This window comes from Mirounga leonina, unplaced genomic scaffold, assembly GCF_011800145.1.
Source record: "Mirounga leonina isolate KUSES-001 unplaced genomic scaffold, KU_Mleo_1.0 Mir_126, whole genome shotgun sequence".
NCBI classification, from domain to species: domain Eukaryota; kingdom Metazoa; phylum Chordata; class Mammalia; order Carnivora; family Phocidae; genus Mirounga; species Mirounga leonina.
Genome location: NW_023270314.1, coordinates 28314645 through 28332191, shown reverse-complemented (window position 1 = coordinate 28332191; position 17547 = coordinate 28314645). Strand labels below are relative to the sequence as shown.

Genomic DNA, 17547 nt, shown 5'->3' with positions numbered 1-17547 from the left:
CTCACCCTGGGGGGAGGCGTCGGTGAAGACCAGGTCCTCCAGGCCCTGCTCCATGACTTTGATGATGAACTCGGGCCTCCCGTTGTTCTCGCCGATGGAGCAGCGGTAGCAGCAACGGCGGTTGTTGGTGCGGAGGCTCCAGTAGATGCGCGTGGCCTCGTAGCCCACGGGATAGAGGGCAGTGGCGCTGTGGAAGTCAGCCATCTGATGAGGCAGCAGCTGTCCGATGGCGTGGAACACGAGGCCCCCCACGCGGAACATGTGCAGCCGCTCTCCCCGCTGGATGATGCTGGCGATTTGCTTCACCTCATCCCGCTCGATGTAGACCCGCCGGAAGACAGCGAAAGAGCTCAGCTCCTGCTCACAGGGCCCCTTGATCTTATGCATTGGACACAGCATGGTCTTGTCCTTGAAGAACATGCACTTGGCACGGATGGCACAGGCGAAATGGTAGACGCTGGGGCACCGCATTCGATTGCAGCTGCTCGTGGCACCAGTGCGCTGGCACAGGGAGCACTTGGTTAGCAGTCCTCGGTGCAGGGCAACCTCCACGTTCATCAGCGCCCCGCCCTGAGTCTCGTAGACCTCCGTGGACCACAGGGCACAGTTGAGGTGCACCCACAGGTCCAGGTCCAGGTTCAGCAGGCGGGCAGGCCCATCAGTGGCCCCATCACCCTCCTCGTGACAGAAGCAGCAGCGCCGCATGTCACGAGGCACCTTGTCAGGTCGCAGGGCCGTGCCAAGCTGTTCCATAAACTCCGCCACTTCCCGCTCATCCTCCTGCCGCCCGCTGCCCTTCTGGATGGTCAGCAGCAGTCGCAGCCGCTTCCAGCGCACCCCCTTCCACTTCTTGAGGCGAGGGGGCCGGGAATCTTCACCTTCTTCGGGGGGCCGGGCTCGGGGCTTGGGTCGGGCCGATTCAGGGGATGAGGCCAGTGGCAGGGGCGATGGGACCGGTGGCTCAGCTGAGGGTTCAGCCGGGAGTTCAACCAGGGGTTCGGCAGGGGGGCTGGCAGGAGAGGGTGCCAAGGGGGATGGGGGCGGGGAGGGCTCTTCAGGAGGCGGGGCGGAGAGCTGTCGCACATCCAGATTGGAGACGTTGTAGGTGTAGCTGTGCTGGGTGGGTGGCTCTGGGGCGGGGCTCTCCTATGGGAGGGCACGGCCCGGTATCATCAGCGCCAGCTCCGCGCTTAATGAGCGCCCCCCTCCTCTCACCCAGTTTCCACTCTCCCAAAAGCCCTCTGCCTTCTTCGCCCTGGCCAGACACCCACCATCTTTTCTCCCCCTGACCCACCTGTTTCAGGAGGCTCAAGATGTCTAGCTGGCTCTTGAGGGTATAGCCGGGCAATACTGCGTCAAACTGCTTCAGCCAATCGGGGCCAGCTTCTGGGCTCTTGCCTCCCAGACCCTTCTCTTTCCCGCCTGCAGGAAGGAAGGCGTCAGAACCTCCCACCAGAATCCCTCCCTGCAGGTCCTGAGGAGATTTCCCGCCACACTCACCAGGGCCCTCAGCTTCCCCCTTCTTAGGTTCAATGCCCGCCCGGGCAGGGCTCTCCGGGAACAGCACCTCATAGGAGTTGGGGATCTTCATGCTTAGCAGCTCTGCTACTGCCACCATGACACCATTCAGGTTCTGCCAGGGCAGGGAAAGGGACGGGAGGGCCCGTCGGCGGTGTGGAGCGGGCGCCGCCACCAGCCTGGTGGGGACAGAACACCCGGAGCCCCGCTCCCCAAGTGGCCGGTCAGTCCCGCCCTTCTCACGCGTTTCCCCCACAGCACCTCTCCCACCTCTCTGCTGCGGTCGTTAACGGGCGCTCCACAAAGAGGGACCCGTGCCCACCAAGTTTAGGAATGACACACGCTATATGCACCACTTGGAAACTCACGAGATATACATTAGCAAATTAAAGAATCTGAGAAGTCCTGCAGTAAAGAAACTTGTTTTGTGGTTTCAACCGGGATTTCCAATTTTCTTTGACCACAAAACCCTGTCAACATTAAAAAATAAGAGTTCCGCCAAACGTGACTGGGGACATGCTGTCTTGCAGCATTCGTCGCATTATGTGCGCTCTCCTAATTTGCTGACTTGCGTCTCTCACTGGACTGTGAGCCCCTCGTGCTTTATTTACCCTAATCCTGCAGCCTTCAGCCCAGGCATTCACACACAGTAGGTCCTCGTACATAGTTCTGAGTGGATGAATTCATCCACACAAGCTCCAGGGACTGCCTTCTGACCAGGATCCCTCTGGCCTCCAAGGAACCCCCAGGATATACCTTGGCCGCAGCGGCAGAGACTGTCAGCATGACTGACACCTCACTTCCTTTGCCCTTTTCCCAAGCTGTGGCAGGTAGCTTTCCAGGGGCCTCCAGGTCCAGGGCCCCATAAGGTTTGGTGTCTGGGAAGACTGAATGAGAGAGGGACCTGTGTAAGCTCCAGCTGCCCTCTCCCCCAGCCTTGGACAAGCCAGCCCTGCCTGGCCCATGCCCAGAGCAGCCTCTACCTGGGATACTGGCCCGAGGAATGATGGGGATGACAGGGGAGAGAGCCCGGTCTTCCTGCTCCCACCGGCCTGAGCCCAGCTGAGGGAAACGAGTGGCCTCCTCCCCCAGGATGCTTTCGGGGGACGAAGCTGGCACAATGCTATCAGGAGAATCGCTGTCCTCATCACTTTCCATCCTATGGGCCAAAAGTAGACATTTGTTGGTACAGCCCTGCAGACTCCCCCAAGTAGACATTTGTTGGTACAGCGCTGCAGACTCCCCCTCCCAAATCTAGAAATTAGTAGATGTCATAGCCTTATGTGGTACCTGCCATTGGCTGAAGGGAAAAATGAGGCAACCTGCCCGCCACCCCATTCCTTACCCCATTTCCAGCCCCGCCCCCCACCTGACATCCTCAGTCTGATTGTGAGGGGGTGTAGGCAAGGCAGCCAGCAGGTCTAGACTCTTCACCTCTGAAGCATCTGAAGGGTAGGAAGGGAGAAGAAAAGTCAGGCTGGTGGCCAGAGCTCACGGGGCTATCTCCCCCAAATTTCAGGCCTAACTAGTACAAGACCTAGCTTAGCTCTCATGACCGCTGTTGTCTACCCACCCACCTGCCTACAAGTCTGGGGCAGATGAGCTGCGCCTGTCGAGCCTTTCCTACGTGCCAGGCACTGGGCTCTGTTCATCAAGTTTTAACAACTCCAGCAGAGAAATATTCTAACATCTATTTTCAGTGAGGAAACTGGGGCCCACCCAAGTCAATCATGTTACTTAGCCGTGGTAACACAGCTAAATACATACAAGAACCAGAGAATTCAAATCCCGATTTGACTGGCGTTCTATACCCACTAAAGCACTGTAGGCCGTGCCTCATAAACAAAAGCCTCATCAACACTCTTTCCTACCACCACCTCCTCTGTCGCCTATGCTCTGGGCTCCTTGCTTCCAAAAAGTCAGCCCTAAAGAGGCCCTTCCCTAGCTCAGGTACCCTGTTCATGTGCACACACGGGACCACAAGCGATCACTCCTGTCTCAAACCATATGAGAGGGCACATGGACCGACCTGGGCCCCGGCCACCAAACCCCACCAGAGAACGAGAGGCCCACGCTGCTCCTGCCTTACCCCTCAGGGTCCCTTCAGTATCCCGGGCAGAGGCAGCATCCTTGGGGTGTTCCCCCAGCTCTTCAGATGGAGTGACGCCATTCACCATCTTCTGCTGCACCGATGGGGGTGGGGTGGGGGGCAGCGACGAGGGTGGTGTCGGCGGGTTACTCAGGTTATTCTGGGGGTGGGGTGGGGTGTTGTGTGCAAGATGGCAGAGGGAGAATGACGTAATCTCCTGGCCCCCCACGACATCAGCAATCTCATCTTCCACTCCCACCTCCACCTCCCCAAGAACCTCGTCATCCCCAAAAGGTATTGCCGTTTTTCTGACCTTGGTAAGCAGCTGGGAATAGTAGTCAGGGCCAGTGGGCAGTGCCCCACTTCCAAAGGCCCCCCTCAGCTGGCACTGCCCATTGACCGGGCAGCCACTGCCGAAGGGAGCAAAGAGGCTAAAATTGGCGGTAATGGTAGGCTCCGTTAGGGGCAGCAGGGACAGCTCCTAGGAGGGGCAAGATGACAAGGTTGGAAATCTACAGAGTGAACATCTCTGCCACTGCACAGCTGGGGGCCAGCGTGCCCCCTATCCTGGGATGGGACCAGGGGGCTGGCTCCTGGGGGTCACCTGTTTCAGCTGTTTCAGCAAGGCCTCGCTGGCCCTGACCCCGTCCTCCTTCCGCAGCTTCTTTCGGGAGCTCACCAACCTGTCGCTTGCCTTCTGCACCCGCTTGGGCTTCGGTGTCACAGGCTTCCTTGCTGCTGTATCCTAAGCCAGATAAACCCACAGTGAAGGCTGCGGTCTTCCTCAGAGCCCTCACCTCTTCTCTGTGAACCAGACCTGCTCATGTTGCCCCGGGTTGCAATCCCCACTCTATCTGCTCCAATCTATCTAGAGCACTCACCTCCTTGTTGCTGGGGGTACCCTGTAGTTTCTGCTCCAGCCCAGCCAGCTTGCTGTCAATGTGCCCGTTGATCTCAGCTCGCAGCCCCTCGGGCCCCCGCCCAGTGCTGAGTTGCACATTCTTTGCCCGTAGAAGCTTCTGCAAGAGCAGATGCCCGGCCTCTGAGCGGGGGCCTGCCAGCAGGAGGTGGTTGCTGGTACCTGGTGCCCCTATTGGCTCCCCGTTGGCCTCCCTCTTCACCGCCTGGGCTCCCAGGGCACATGGCTCCTCCCGAGGCTCCTGCTTGATGCTGAGATGGGGTGGCTCAGGCACTGCCTGCCCGTTCACCTGCTCCAGATGTCCAGGTACCAGGCTGCTCTGCTCTGGCTTCTGGGCTTCTACTAGGTTGTCTGGGGGGTCCCAAGGTCCCAGCCCCTTGCCAAAGAAGGTATCCGCAAGCTGGGCAGCAGCAGGTGAGACCCTCCCAGGAGGCAGCTCCAAGGATGGCCCCTGGGGTTTTGGGGTCCCTGGCTGGGTGGGGGGGAGCTGGGCCTCAGAGGGGAGCTGGGACGGGACGAGGGGGCTGGCTCCGGGGGGCTGTGAGGAAGGTCTCTTTGGCTCTTGGGGGCTGGATGGTGGAGGTGTGGGATGGACAGGGCCGAGGACCGGTCCTGCAGCTAAGGCTCCTTGTGGGGCGGGGAGCCGGGGTGGGCCCTGAGGTCGAAGCCCCGCCCCTAGCTCCTGGAGGGGGCCAGTCTGGGATCCAGGGAAGCCCCCAAGCTGGGGCTGGCGGCCCAGGAGGCCCTGGAGGGGAGAGGGCTGGGCCCCGGGCTCCTGGTAGGGGGGTGCCTGGCGCACTGCCGGACTCTGCTGCAGCTGCCGTTGCATGAGGAGCGCCTGTAGCTGCTGCTGCTGCTGCGGGCTCAAGTGCCGCAGCTGAGGGTTTTTGGCCAGGACTCCTTGGAGCTGCGCTCGAAGTTGACCCACCGTTGGCATGACTCCAGGCCCAGGCAGGCCCGGCCCAGACTGGGGGACAGATCCTGCTTTGGCAGGCTGTGGCCCTGCGTTATTTTGCACCGGCCGCTCTAGTCCAAGGGGCTGTTGGGAGCCCAGAAGGTTCTGGGTCATGGTCCCAGGCTGCTCCCCTAAAGGAACAGAAGACTGGGCCAGCAGGTGGGGCATGGCTGACGCCTCTGAGGATGAGCCGCTGCCTGCCTGCCCATGGCTTCCCACACCTGCCGTGTGGAGCAAGTTAACTTGCGGCTGCTGGGGCCCTGGGAGCCTCAGAGACGGCTGCAGCTGCGCAGGGCTGGGCTGCGGCTGGGCCTGCGGCTGGACAAGCAGGAGCTGCGAGTCCCCGGACAGCGAGGGCTTCCCCTCCCCGGGTTCGGTGGCCGCCGACTCGGGAACAGCCCCTAGGGCTAGCGGCGCCCCCTGATGTGTGGACGGCCCCTCTGCGACCTCCGGAGGAACAGCCGTCTCTACCATGCTCTGCTCCTTGCCCGTCAGGACGGCGGCACCCAGGGTTCCAGGGCTAGAAAAGTGTTGCGCGGGCTTGGCCGGCATGCCTGGGCCGAGGGGCCCCTGCTGCTGCGGCTGCTGCGGCTGCGGCTGCTGCGGCGGAGACAGTAAAGTTCGACTCTGGTTCAAGAGGCCCATCTGCTGCTGCGGCTGCGGCTGCGGCTGCTGCTGCTGCTGCTGAAATTGCTGCTGCTGCTGCTGCTGTTGCAGTTGCTGCTGAAATTGCTGCTGCTGCTGGAGCTGCTGCTGAAATTGCTGTTGCTGCTGCTGCTGCTGGAGCTGCTGCTGCTGCTGCTGCTGCTGAAATTGCTGCTGCTGCTGGAGCTGCTGCTGCTGCTGTTGCTGCTGCTGCTGCTGGAGCTGCTGCTGCTGCAAGGCGGCCATGGGCTGAGCACTGAGTTTGGGCTGCCCGGCATGCGGCATCAGGCCCTGCTGCAGATGGGAAAGGCCCGCCATGGATCCCTGCTGTTGGTGTTGGTGCTGCTGCTGCTGCTGCTGCTGCTGCTGGGCCGTGACCAGCCGGTGTCCCATAAGGCCCTGAGCCTGCTGCGCCAGCTGGGGGGAACTCAGCACCCGGGACTGGGTCAGAAGCACCTGTCTGTGAGGACCCTGGGGGCCCAAAGCTCCAGGGTGCTGCTGCTGCTGCTGCTGCAACACTGCCACCTGCGCAGGGCCCAGCATGCCCTGGGGCCCCTGGGGTGGCTGTGGGGACAGCTGCTGGACCAAGAGGCCCGGATGGCTGCTAGGAGGCAGAAGCCCCTGGGGCTTGGGACCCAGAGCCTGGTTTGCCTGTACGCCCAGGCTCTGCTGCTGTTGCTGCTGGACTGCCACCTGTCCCAGGAGGTGCTGCTGCTGCTGCTGCTGCTGCTGCTGCAGTTTCTGGGCTAGCTGCATGCGCTGCTGCTGGAGCTGCAGCTGCCTTTCCTGTAGAAGTCTCGACTCAGGTCCTAGGCTTCGAAGAGCCAGGTTGCCAGGGAAAAAGCCCCCTGAGGGGCCAGCCAAGGCCCCAGCCCCACCAGAATGTTGCTGTTGCTGCTGCTGGGCCAGGGAGGTGTTGAGGAAAGGGCCACCAGGCTGTCCAGGGAGTGTCATGCCCCCTGGGGGCAGGCGAAGACCCGCCGCTTGCCCACCCGGAGGCCCCTGCGGTGGCTGCAGCCCATGGCCTGGGAGCAGCTGCCCAGGGAGCTTGGTGAGGAGCCGGGGACTCTGGGAAGGGCTAAGGGCCAGCACGGCCGAGTGCTGCTGCTGCTGCTGCTGTTGCTGCTGCTGCTGCTGCTGCTGCTGCTTATTCCGATACTCTGCCATGAGGTTGGTGTGCTCCTTCTGCTGCTTCCGCACCTGACACAGGAGAGTCGGGACGTCAGCCTGGAGCCTGCCCACCCATGCTCTCCCTCTTCTCGGGCCCCTGCTTGCCAGGCTGAAGTCTGCTTTCCCTACCTGATCCAGCTGTTTCTGGATCTTGCTCTGCTGCTCTGTAACCAGCTTGAGCTTCTCAGCATCAGCTTCCGGGAACTCACGGCCAGCCTTTTTGGCAGTGCGCTGCTTGGCGCACAGAGCCTTCCGGGACTTGCGGTGCACACCAATCTGCTCCTCTAGCACCTTCAGCTGCATCTGTAGGAGCTGCTGGGTATGAAACAGCCACTCCTCATACTGCCGCTGGTCAGCCTCATCTGGGAAAGGAAACAGGGTGTCAGGACCCGCAAAAGGGAGATCGGAATCCCTCTTCCTCCACCATCTGCCCCAAACCACTCCCTTGCACACTCCTCCCCAGCCCCATACTCACTGATCACTCCCTGGGCAAAGGTGGGTGGATTGGGACGAGGCTGGGAGGGGTCACCAGCACTCCGTTCCTGTGGTGAGAGAGACCGCTAAAGGGTCATTGTTGCAAATCAGGCCCTAAGAAGAGCAGCCCGACTGTAGAGGACACAAGTTCCTACTCCCACCTGACCACTTACCTGGCCACTCCCAGCTGCCACATGGTTCTGCAGATCACTGCCAGGCCCCCCCGAGAGCCTCTGGGCTAGCAGGGACACTTGCTGCCTGGAGTCCGCCAAAACAAAGGGGATGTGTAAGTCATGGGGAAAGGTGAAAGACAAAGAGGTGGAACAAGTAGGGACAGGGGCCAGGAAGGAGATGGGAAGGACTGGGAGAGGAAAAGAGCCAATCACCCCCCCACACCCCCCAAGTCTTACCTGTTCATACCAGGTGCCACTCCAATGCTGCCCTGAGCCATCACCTTCTTGATGCCTTTCAAAGCCACCATCTTGGCCTTCGCAATGGGATCGATGATATCTTCTGCCGCAAATTTGTCCAGATCTGGAGAGAGGAGAGCCGAGTAAGCTGGACCTTGGATTCAATACTCCACTCTATGTCTGCTGTGCCTTCCAACACCTTGACCTCCACCGAACCAAGCAGAACAACGGAATGGCAAAAAAGTGGTGGAAAGACCACTAACTAGGAGCCAGGCAGCACGGGTGACTCAGCTTTATTATTCACAAAACATGGGGCCCTGTTTTCACCTGCAAGGTGCTAAGAAGAGACACTTGGCAGATATCTGTGGGGCCAACATATCAATGTCATTTGACTTCTCTGAGCCTCAGTTTCCTCCTCTATCTGACAGAGCTCATGATTCCCTACTCCGCCTATCTCATGGAACTACTGAATCAAATGTGACAAAGACTGTGAATGCACTCTATGAACCTAGAAAACATTCTTCAAAGAAAGTATTCTTAGGACAACTAGTGCAGCCCAAGAACCCAAGACATGGGCACTGTGCCAGTCCTAGATGCCAGAGCTGTTTTGGGCACGACATGTATCACCTACAGCCCACTTTCTTGCCTGTTCAGGATGCTGGGTAAAAAAGGAGAAATAAGCAACCACCCCAAACTTCAAATCTTCCTAAAATCCTGCCCATTGTGTATTTCTCCACTGCTCACAAAACTAACTCTTCATTTTTTAAAGGACTAACCAAACTCCCTCTCCTCGTATTTTGAGGCAATAAGAAACAGGTAAGAGGGTCAGAGGGTCAGGACTCAAAACCCTAGCTCTGTCAGTTGTATGATCTGGATCTGGAGAAGCTACTTAACCTCGAGGCCTGCTTCCTTTACTATAACTGAAGACAACGGCAGTACCTATTTAATGAGTTTGTTGTGATTCAGTCAGACGACGGGCATAAAGTGCTTGGCACAGTGCTTACTTAGCAAACAGTAATTCAATAAATGCTAGTGTAATTTGAGATCTTCCTCAATCTGGCCCCCCTTTTTACGTCTCCAAAATTAGGGTAGTGCCCACTCACCTCCCTCCACACAGAGTCCACTGCGGCCTAACCACTCCACTGCCGTCTCCAAACGTACCCGCCGGCCCCCCACCAGCAGCCTCGCTCAAGTGCTCGCACCTACCCGGACTGCTTTGTCCTGCACTTCTCTCCAGCTCCTCACCTTGCGGTCTCGCCACGGCTACAGAGCCTTTGCTAATCAGGCTTCGTGCATTCATTCCATTCATTCCAACATCTGAATGCCTGCTATACGCCAGGCGCTGTTCCTCCCTTCGCAAAAGCTACAACACCTCTGCCTGCACTGCTCGTACGGCATTTCGCCCATGCTCTGTGTGTCCCACTTCCCTTAGCGGGGGATTAGCTTAGGTCTCTAGCTCCAGTGTCCACCTGGCGGTAGCAGTGATCACCCCTGAGTAACGAAGTTACCTGTGTCCGGGAAGAAGGTGTTAGCCAGCTGCTGCTGCATGGCCAGCTGCTGAGGTTTGATGCACATGGAAGGGGGCATGGTACCCATGGGCTTCTGTGCCAGCACTGGCTGTGAGCTCTGCTGGGGCCCCAAGCCTGCCTGCCCCCCGTGCTGCCCACTTAGCATATGCCCCTGATTGGACACCATGGCCATGGATGGGGCCAGGCGCTGCTGCAGGGCATGTGCTGGTGGCTGGGTGGGCATCAGGGGCTGGGCCAAGCCTGGCTGTCGGGAACCTCCAAGTCCTAGGGCAAGCTGCTGTTGGGGCCCAGCCAAACTGGGAGAAGAGCCCTCGTGCGGCAAAGACATGGTCTGGGCAGGGCCTGGTGTGGACAGCAAGGAATGCTGCTGCTGTTGCTGCTGGGCAGGCTGCAGCTGTGCCGAAAGCTGCTGCTTCTTCTGCAGCTCCTTCTTCTCATGCTCCAGCAGGTCCTCGATGAGCAAGGGTAACTCACTGGCTACCAGCGAGCTCTCCATCTTGTCCAGCTCATCCCCGGATGCTGCATGGCCACCGGGCAAGGTCAAGGCCTCACTCTCTAGCTCAAACTTTTCCAGCAGGGAGGACCCTCCTGGGCCACTCAGTGGGCTGGGGGTCAGCAGGTGAGCTGGTGGGCCTCCCGTGGCCCCAAAGGGGCCCTTCTCAGTTGTGTGCCCACTGCTGGAAAAGGGTCCCGTGCCCATCCGGGTGTCCCGGCTGCCCATCACGCTCTGTCCTGGCTTCAGCCCCAGGCCTAGGGAAGTGGTGGCAGGTGCTGCTTCTACCTTGGGGGTGGTAATGGTGAACTGGCAAGGGGAAGGGTGGCGCCCACCTTCCTCCACCTTGGGCTTCACCTCAGGAAGCACTGATGCCAGACGAGGCTCAGACGCATCAGCAGCAGGGGGAGGGCGTTCCTCAGGGCCCAAGGGTACTGGCTCCACCCCCCGCAGCAGGGCCTCCCGCTCAGCCTTCTCATTGGCCGACTCCACCAGCCTTAGGTGCTCATTGAAGATGTCCTTCTTGTCCCCAGTGTCCAGCTCAGGATCAGTATAGGCCAGCAGATCAAACTCATCCCCGTTGAGCAGGTCATCCAGGTGGGGGTCATTGGTCTCCAGGTTTTCCAAGGTGCCCAGCTCATCATCTCCCTTGGCCACATCCACACCCAGACCCAGGTGAGCAAGCTCCTCATCATCCTCTAGGGCCTTGTGGGCATCAAAGTCATCATCCAGCTCGGGATCCTCGCAGGGTAACTTCCCAGCTTCCAGGGCCAGAGGAGGAGGGCGGCCAAGCTCAGTGCCTGAGGGGGGCCGGCTAACCAGCTCCAAGCCAGTGGGCAGGGAAGGACCTTTGGTGTGGGGCATTGGATGGAGGCTGTTGTTCAGTTCAGGGGCCGGAGGCGCTGAGGGTTTCTGTGGGGGCAGGCCAGATACCGCTAGGCCTCGAAGCCCTTCAGGAGCCATTCGGTGGGAGTCCTCACTTACTGGGTAAAAACGGGGCCTCTGTGGGGGGCCCTGACCAGGAAACGGAGCCCCCCCAGGTCCTAGTCCTTTCTGTACATTGTGCCGCAACTCAATGAACTGGGCAGGACCAGCTGGACCAGGCACTGGCTCCCCAGGGCCAGGCAGGCGGGTGGGAATTCCTGTCAAGGGGGAACCTAGGGCTTGGCGGCCAAGTTCGGGCCCGGGAGTTGATGGGAAGCGGGTAGACATGGCAAGTCGCACGGAGGTCGCTGCCGTGGCCGCCGCCTGCTGCTGCTGCCACAGCTGCTGCTGCTGTAAGGGCAGGGAGCCGGGGTAGGGCGCCCGCTGATAGAAGGCCTGGGAGCCTCCTACCAGTTGCCTGCAAGAACACGCAGTAGTCAGTACGACGAAACCAGGGCCAAGAGCTAGAACACGGGCTTAGGGCGGCGGGGAAGGATGGAGGTGCCGCAGTCGGAGGGAACGGGGAGGAAGAGTAAGTGGACACCGGACTAGGGTCAGCCACGGGGAAACCAGGGGCAGCACACAGCGGTGGTGAAGTCTGTTCCCTCGCTTTACCCCGAGGGAACCCCTGGGAGCCTCACCGGTTGTTCACATCCACAGAAGAAGGGGTGGCTGGGGGAGGTGGCCGGGAGAGTCGGTCGTCGCCGGGGAAAGCCCCCGGCCCCACAATGGGGCCACCCAACTTGCTTGGGGGCAGCGCCACAAGGTTACTCTTGTCCTAGGAGAGACAGAGGTAGATGAGGGCGGGCCACCGTCAGTACCTCGGACCCCCCCACTCCTTGCCACTCTACCTACCTGGGTCCCGGCGAAGGGGGCCTGGCCTCGACTCAGCTGCTCAAAGGCAGGGCTGCTGGGCTCAGCACCCCAGCTGCCCGCGGGCCCCACTGCTCCTGCCGCTGCCGCAGCTGTCTCCTTCTCCTGCCGCAGGGTGTTGCGCTGGATCTGCTGCCGAATCAGCAGCTCCCGGAGTCGCTGGCGCTGCGCAGAGAACAGACAAGTGGGCTAAGTCCATTCTCCTCCAATCACAGGGCTGGCACAGGGACAGCAGAGGTATGGGGGGGTTCGCTCCAGGATGTCCACCCACCTGCCGCTGCTTCTCCAGTTCTGTTTGGCTGAGGCTGGACATGCCTGGGTCCTGGGTACCTGGAAGTTCGGGTGCCGCCAAAGAGCCACCCATTCCAGCCCCTGGGTCTTCTCGCTTATCGACTGGAGAGGTGATGCCTGCCCGCTGTGAGGCTCCATGGGACAGGTAGGGGAGGGATCCATCGGGTGCAGGTGGTGGTAGGACTGATGGGGGACGTAGCGGGGACAGCCCAAAGCCCTCTCCTGTGGACCCACTGCTGGATCCCAGGGGGCTGCCCGATGGGTGGAAGTTCCCTGTGGCTACTGCGTAGTTTGTGCTTTGAGGCTTGCCCAAGGTAGGGCCGGGCCCAAAATGGCTGTTGATCCCATGGGGTGGAGGAACACCAGGCTGAGGGACGGGGGGTTTTAGGGAAGGCTCCCCTACCGCCTGAGGGAAAGTGAAACGCATGGGAGAGGGGGTGCCCACAAAAGCACCCGTCCCAGGAGACCGGGCGAAATTGGGCGGCTGCCCACTTGGGACCTTAGCATGGAGCTCACCTGCCGGCCCTGAGGGCAGGGCTGCTGGGAAGCCCCCAGCCCCCAGAGGAGTGTGGGCTAGAGGCCCAGCCTTGAAGGCAACTTCAGGGGGCTGGGGTCGGGGTGGCTTATGCAAGGGGGCAAACGGGTCACGGGACTGAGGGCGTGAGGGTGGACGGGAATAGGGATCAGGGGACTGGAAGCGAGGGGTAACAGGGGATGGGCAAAAAGCCTCGGCAGACAAAGGACGGGGGGTTAATGGGGACTGGGAGCTGGACTGGGACTGGGGACTGGCGGGCACTCGGGAGAAAGGGTCTGAGGGCAATGAGCGAGGGGGCAGGGCACAGCAGCTCTCAGGGGGTGGGGGCTGGGGCCGAGGTGTCAATGGGGGCTGGGCATAGGGGTCAGGGTAGGGGCCAGGGCGAAAGATGTCCGAGTGGCCGGGGGAAGAAGGGGCCAAAGCCTGGGCAGGGGGTGGCTCCTGGGGCCTTAGGCCCAAGCCCGGGCTCTGGGGCTCTACCTGAGATGCCCGAGGGGTCAGGGGGGCTTTGAAGACATCAGGTGCCTTTAACTCCAGGCTGCCCAGGTGGGGGCCTGAGGAAGGTGAGTCAACAAAGCCTAGGTTTGGGGGCCCATAGCTAGGAGAGGATGCCCCAAGCTCTTCCTTCTTCACCTCTAGGGCCTTCCGAGACTCCCCAAAAGGCGGGGGCGACAGCAGGGGCTCAGCAGCCTTGCCTCCCCCTATCCCTGGGCTCTCAGGCACAGCCAGGTTGTCCAGTGAGGGGCAGCGAGGTTTGAGAAAGGGGTCAGGTGTGGAGGGCTGGTGTCGGGGGGTGCCAGGTGGGGTAGTGTGGAATTCCCCTGGCTGGCCAGTCCCAGGACGAGATGAGGCGCCCAGCGTCAGGGGCTGCGCGGGGGCCCCAGTCGGACTAGGATAGGGAGGATAGGTAGGTGGTGCCGTGGGGAAGCGGGGCTCCAGAGCGTAGGCGGGGGCCAGTCCAAAGGGGTCCTGCGAAGGCACTTGGGCGGGCACCTGGGGTGGGAGCTTGAGGAAGAGCTCACCGGGCGAGTCGGGGCCGGGCACTGTGCCCGCCGGCGGCTTCAGGAACCCATCCGCAGAGGTAGACAAGCCGGCGGGGGTTGTGGGGCTGCCAATGAAAATGGTGGGGGCAGCAGCGGGAGGTGGACTGCCCAGTGCCCCTGGCTGGGGGGGAATGCGGAGATGTAGGGCCGGTCGGTCAGTCTTACGGGCCATGTCGCCCACCTTGGTCTGCTTGTTGATCTGGCTCTCAGCCTGCTACAGGGGGAGACCAGGCACAGAGCAGTCAGGCTGCTGTGGCAGGCCCTATGTCCCCCATACCCTCCGAGAGGCCCCCAGCCATAGGACTTGGATGGCACGGCCCAGCCTGGCCCCCACTCACCTTTTGCACCTTGTTGATGCGGTGAGCTGCGCGGTTATCTTTGGCCTTTTGCTGAGGGATACAAGACACAGCCTTAGGCCTACTACGGCTCAGTTTCATGCCCAGTCCCATCCCTCACATCACTCACTCCCTACCCAGAAGCGGATCCCTTCTGGCCCAGTTGCTTTGGGAGTGGGGAATGGAAAGAACTGAGGTGAATTTCCCAAAGACACCCCCGAGCCCCAGTTCGCACCCTGACCCAGGCTCCCTTCTGTCTCACCAGGTAGGGGGCTTTGTCAGCAGCTGGAACTTTTCTCCAGAGCTTCATGATTTGTTTGCAACGGCTAGACCAGTCTGGAGGCAGAAGAAGTATTTCGTTAGAGGAGACTTAGAAGGTGACCCTTGTGCCCACCACATCACCAGGTTGTTTTCCTTGCCCCCATCCCATGGGTACCTGGGTAATCTTGCTTGAGATTAGGAAAGTTAATGTTGGCATAGAGCACAGGCGAGATGGTGGAGAGCTGGCCCAACTCCTCATCCTTCTCCCAGCGCTGAAGGCTCCGCTGGTTATAGGAGAGCCCGTCGCCCTCACCCTCCGTGGTGGGGGTGGTGGGGGTGGAGGGCGTGGTGCCCCCTGAGCCTGTCCAGGGGCTGTCTGGCTCACCGGGTTCCGGGCTAAAGAAGCCCCCGCGCTCCCTGGGGCGCAGGGGCAGAGAGTCACAGAGGGCAGGGATGCCAAGCCCCACCCCCAGACAAACTGCCTAGAGCCCCCAGGCCCGCCCTGCCCCCACAAGGAGGGTCACTAACTAAGGAGCAGAGGAAAGTGTTGCTACAGCGGCACCCAGGAGTCAGGGACTGCCCACAGGGGTTAAGCACAGATACCAACCTAGAATCCAGGAACGGGGACTGGCAGAGGCCCGGGTAGGAGTCCATTGGGCTGCTGGAAGGGAGATTGCCCAAAGGGAGTCCACCTACAAGAGGCACAGGATCAGAGAAAGGGAGCAAGAGGCCCATCCTGGGGCCAGCTTGGCCAAACCTGGCCACCCAGTCTTCACGCCACTCCCATCCACATCACCTTGAAGAAGGGGCCTCTGCAGTGGTGTCCGGCTGCCATCAGGGCCAGGGGTCCCACAACCCAGGTGCTGCTCTCGTTCAGAACCCAGAACATCCTTGAAGAGCTGCTGCAGGTCCTTGGATTCCATCTTGGGCAGTTCTGTGGGGGGATTGATGAAGGATGCCGCTGAGGAAGACTGGGAATTTGAGGGGACACCACAGGGCTACAAATGGCCACGGTCAGGGAAAATGGCCAGGACTCCCCAGCAAAGAAGCTGTGCAGGTGGCAGTCCCACAGGCAGGACCTTGTCCTTCTCCCACAGAGGACCCCCACACGCGAAGAGTGTGGGCCACAGCCTCACCTTCGGTGGGAATCCTATCTAAGTCAGAGCTAAGCATCCCTTCACCCGGAGTGCCTGGCTTCTCAGGGTCACTGGGCACCGGGGATGCCTTGACGCCACCATCTTCAGGTCCTGCAATTGCCAGGAGAAACCCATCAGCCAAGGACAGTGTAGAGGCACCAGCCTGGCCACCCTGAACCACAGGGGGCATGACACAGTCTCCAGCCTCCAGCCCAGATGGTGCTCGCGGGTAAAACATGTTGACAGAGGCCAATCCAAGATAGGACACAGTCCTCCCAGCAGCTCTTACCTGGTGTATCAGCCTTGCCCTCGGGGCCACGGGATTCTTCATCTGCACCATCTGGACAATCATCTCCTGTGAGCAATAGTCCCCACTCCAGTCAGAGATGCCTGACACTTGGTGCCCAGAATGGGTCCCCAGCTCCACAGGCTGGGGCCGTGGCCCACCCTCAATTCCGGGAGACGAGCCCATTCCCTACCAAATTCCCTCACCAGCTCCTAACCACAGGGAAGTTGGATCCCTTCAGACCACCTCACCCCGAAATGACTGACCTTTCTGTGAGCTGGGGAGCTCCTTCCTATCTGAGCCTCCATCCCCCTTGGCTTTGGGGGTTCCTAGTCCAAAACTTGGCCGGCCCACCCCAACTGCAAAAAGGGCCTTCCGGCTCAGGTCCAGCAGCTCCTTCCCAAAAAAGGCTTCCTGCAGGAGAAGTAAGAGAAACAAGCTTCTTCATGGTCTGCAGGACAGGCGCTCCCCTCACCCCACAGAGCCTAAGACCCACCTGCAGATAAGCAGGGAACATGTCTTCCAGTTTGCTCTTCTTGCGCCCTCGCCGCTGCTGCTTCTTCTTCTCATCCCCATCAGCTAAGCTCTGGTCCACGGGGCCCTCAACAGGCAGGTCTGCAGGCATCACTGGGAACCGAAGGGGAGGTGTCAGCCCCTCCCAGGCATGCTGCTCCTAACTCGGCTGAGGGATGCTTTCTGCCTACTCTCCCCAGTGCCAGTTGGACCCACCACCCTCTTGGCCCTAGGAGTGAGCCCTCACCTCCCGGGCCTCCCTGGCAGTGCCCCAGAGTTCCTGTGATCCCCACCTTCTCCCAGGCCCCACTGGAGCCCTCACCCGTCTCACCCTCGTCGGGCTGCCCATCCCCACTCAACACCTCCGTCTGTGCAGCAGGCCCCTTTTTCACACGTGTGTGGGATTTCCGCTGTCGCACCATGAAACCACCGATGCCTGTGAGGAGGCAGAGCGGAGACTGAGAAGCTGCTGGGGACCTGGTGAGCTACCTCTCACCACGCACCTCCCCATCCCCGGGCCTCACCAGGCCGATAGGGTTTGCGTTTGCGTTTCTTGCTTTCCTCGGTCTCCTCTCTGCCAGGCTCCACATCAGGGCTGACGGGGCCCTCCAGTTTCATTTCGCATTCCATGTGCTCCACGCCACCTGTGGATGGGGACGAGAGAGAGAGAGAGAGGAAGATCAGAGGCACGGACCCTTTTAACCTTGTCATCCTGCCATCCAAGGACAGAGAGCCCGGTGCCTCGCCACAGAGCCATCTGGCAAGACCAACGGTGGCTTGGGGGGACCGGGAGCGGCAATGCTGCCCCCCCAACACCCCACTCTCCCAGGCATCTTCCCGTTCCTTGGGCACTCCCCGAGATTCCCCAGCCTGACCTTCACCCTTGAGGAGCTCATCAGGGTCCAGGTCCCCATCCTTCTTGTCATCAGGGCCAAGGGCATCTGAGGGCTCAGAACCCTCCAGCCCTGCCTCGCCCGGGAGGCCAAGCCGTGTTCGCCGCTGACGCCGCTTGTGCAGGGGTGACATGGTCAGGGTACGCAGCACGGCCATGCCCGTTTCGGTAAGCCACACGCCCTCGAAGCGAAAGTACTGAGGCTCTGCACAAAGGGGAAGAGTGCGTAACCCCTGGATGGAGGCCCCAGAGAAAC

The 17547-nt window shown here is 60.7% G+C and overlaps 1 protein-coding gene across 1 annotated transcript in view; it reads right to left on the bottom strand.

The window, feature by feature from the left end:
- The window catches only part of KMT2D (lysine methyltransferase 2D), a 48136-nt gene that overhangs the window by 15114 nt on the left and 15475 nt on the right, over positions 1-17547 (bottom strand). The window contains exons 20-49 of the mRNA XM_035002738.1: positions 17275-17496; positions 16924-17043; positions 16731-16835; positions 16383-16513; positions 16153-16300; positions 15890-15955; positions 15601-15711; positions 15261-15398; positions 15072-15156; positions 14640-14881; positions 14466-14539; positions 14207-14257; positions 12271-14082; positions 11982-12164; positions 11768-11904; positions 9689-11544; positions 8181-8304; positions 7944-8028; positions 7772-7838; positions 7426-7658; positions 4489-7326; positions 4212-4352; positions 3921-4088; positions 3608-3767; positions 2888-2963; positions 2502-2677; positions 2275-2405; positions 1501-1633; positions 1295-1422; positions 6-1146 (exon numbers count right to left, since the gene is read on the bottom strand). Of these exons, the coding sequence (XP_034858629.1) occupies positions 6-1146; positions 1295-1422; positions 1501-1633; positions 2275-2405; positions 2502-2677; positions 2888-2963; positions 3608-3767; positions 3921-4088; positions 4212-4352; positions 4489-7326; positions 7426-7658; positions 7772-7838; positions 7944-8028; positions 8181-8304; positions 9689-11544; positions 11768-11904; positions 11982-12164; positions 12271-14082; positions 14207-14257; positions 14466-14539; positions 14640-14881; positions 15072-15156; positions 15261-15398; positions 15601-15711; positions 15890-15955; positions 16153-16300; positions 16383-16513; positions 16731-16835; positions 16924-17043; positions 17275-17496 (11082 nt within the window). The remainder of the gene's footprint in view (positions 1-5; positions 1147-1294; positions 1423-1500; positions 1634-2274; positions 2406-2501; positions 2678-2887; positions 2964-3607; positions 3768-3920; positions 4089-4211; positions 4353-4488; positions 7327-7425; positions 7659-7771; positions 7839-7943; positions 8029-8180; positions 8305-9688; positions 11545-11767; positions 11905-11981; positions 12165-12270; positions 14083-14206; positions 14258-14465; positions 14540-14639; positions 14882-15071; positions 15157-15260; positions 15399-15600; positions 15712-15889; positions 15956-16152; positions 16301-16382; positions 16514-16730; positions 16836-16923; positions 17044-17274; positions 17497-17547) is intronic.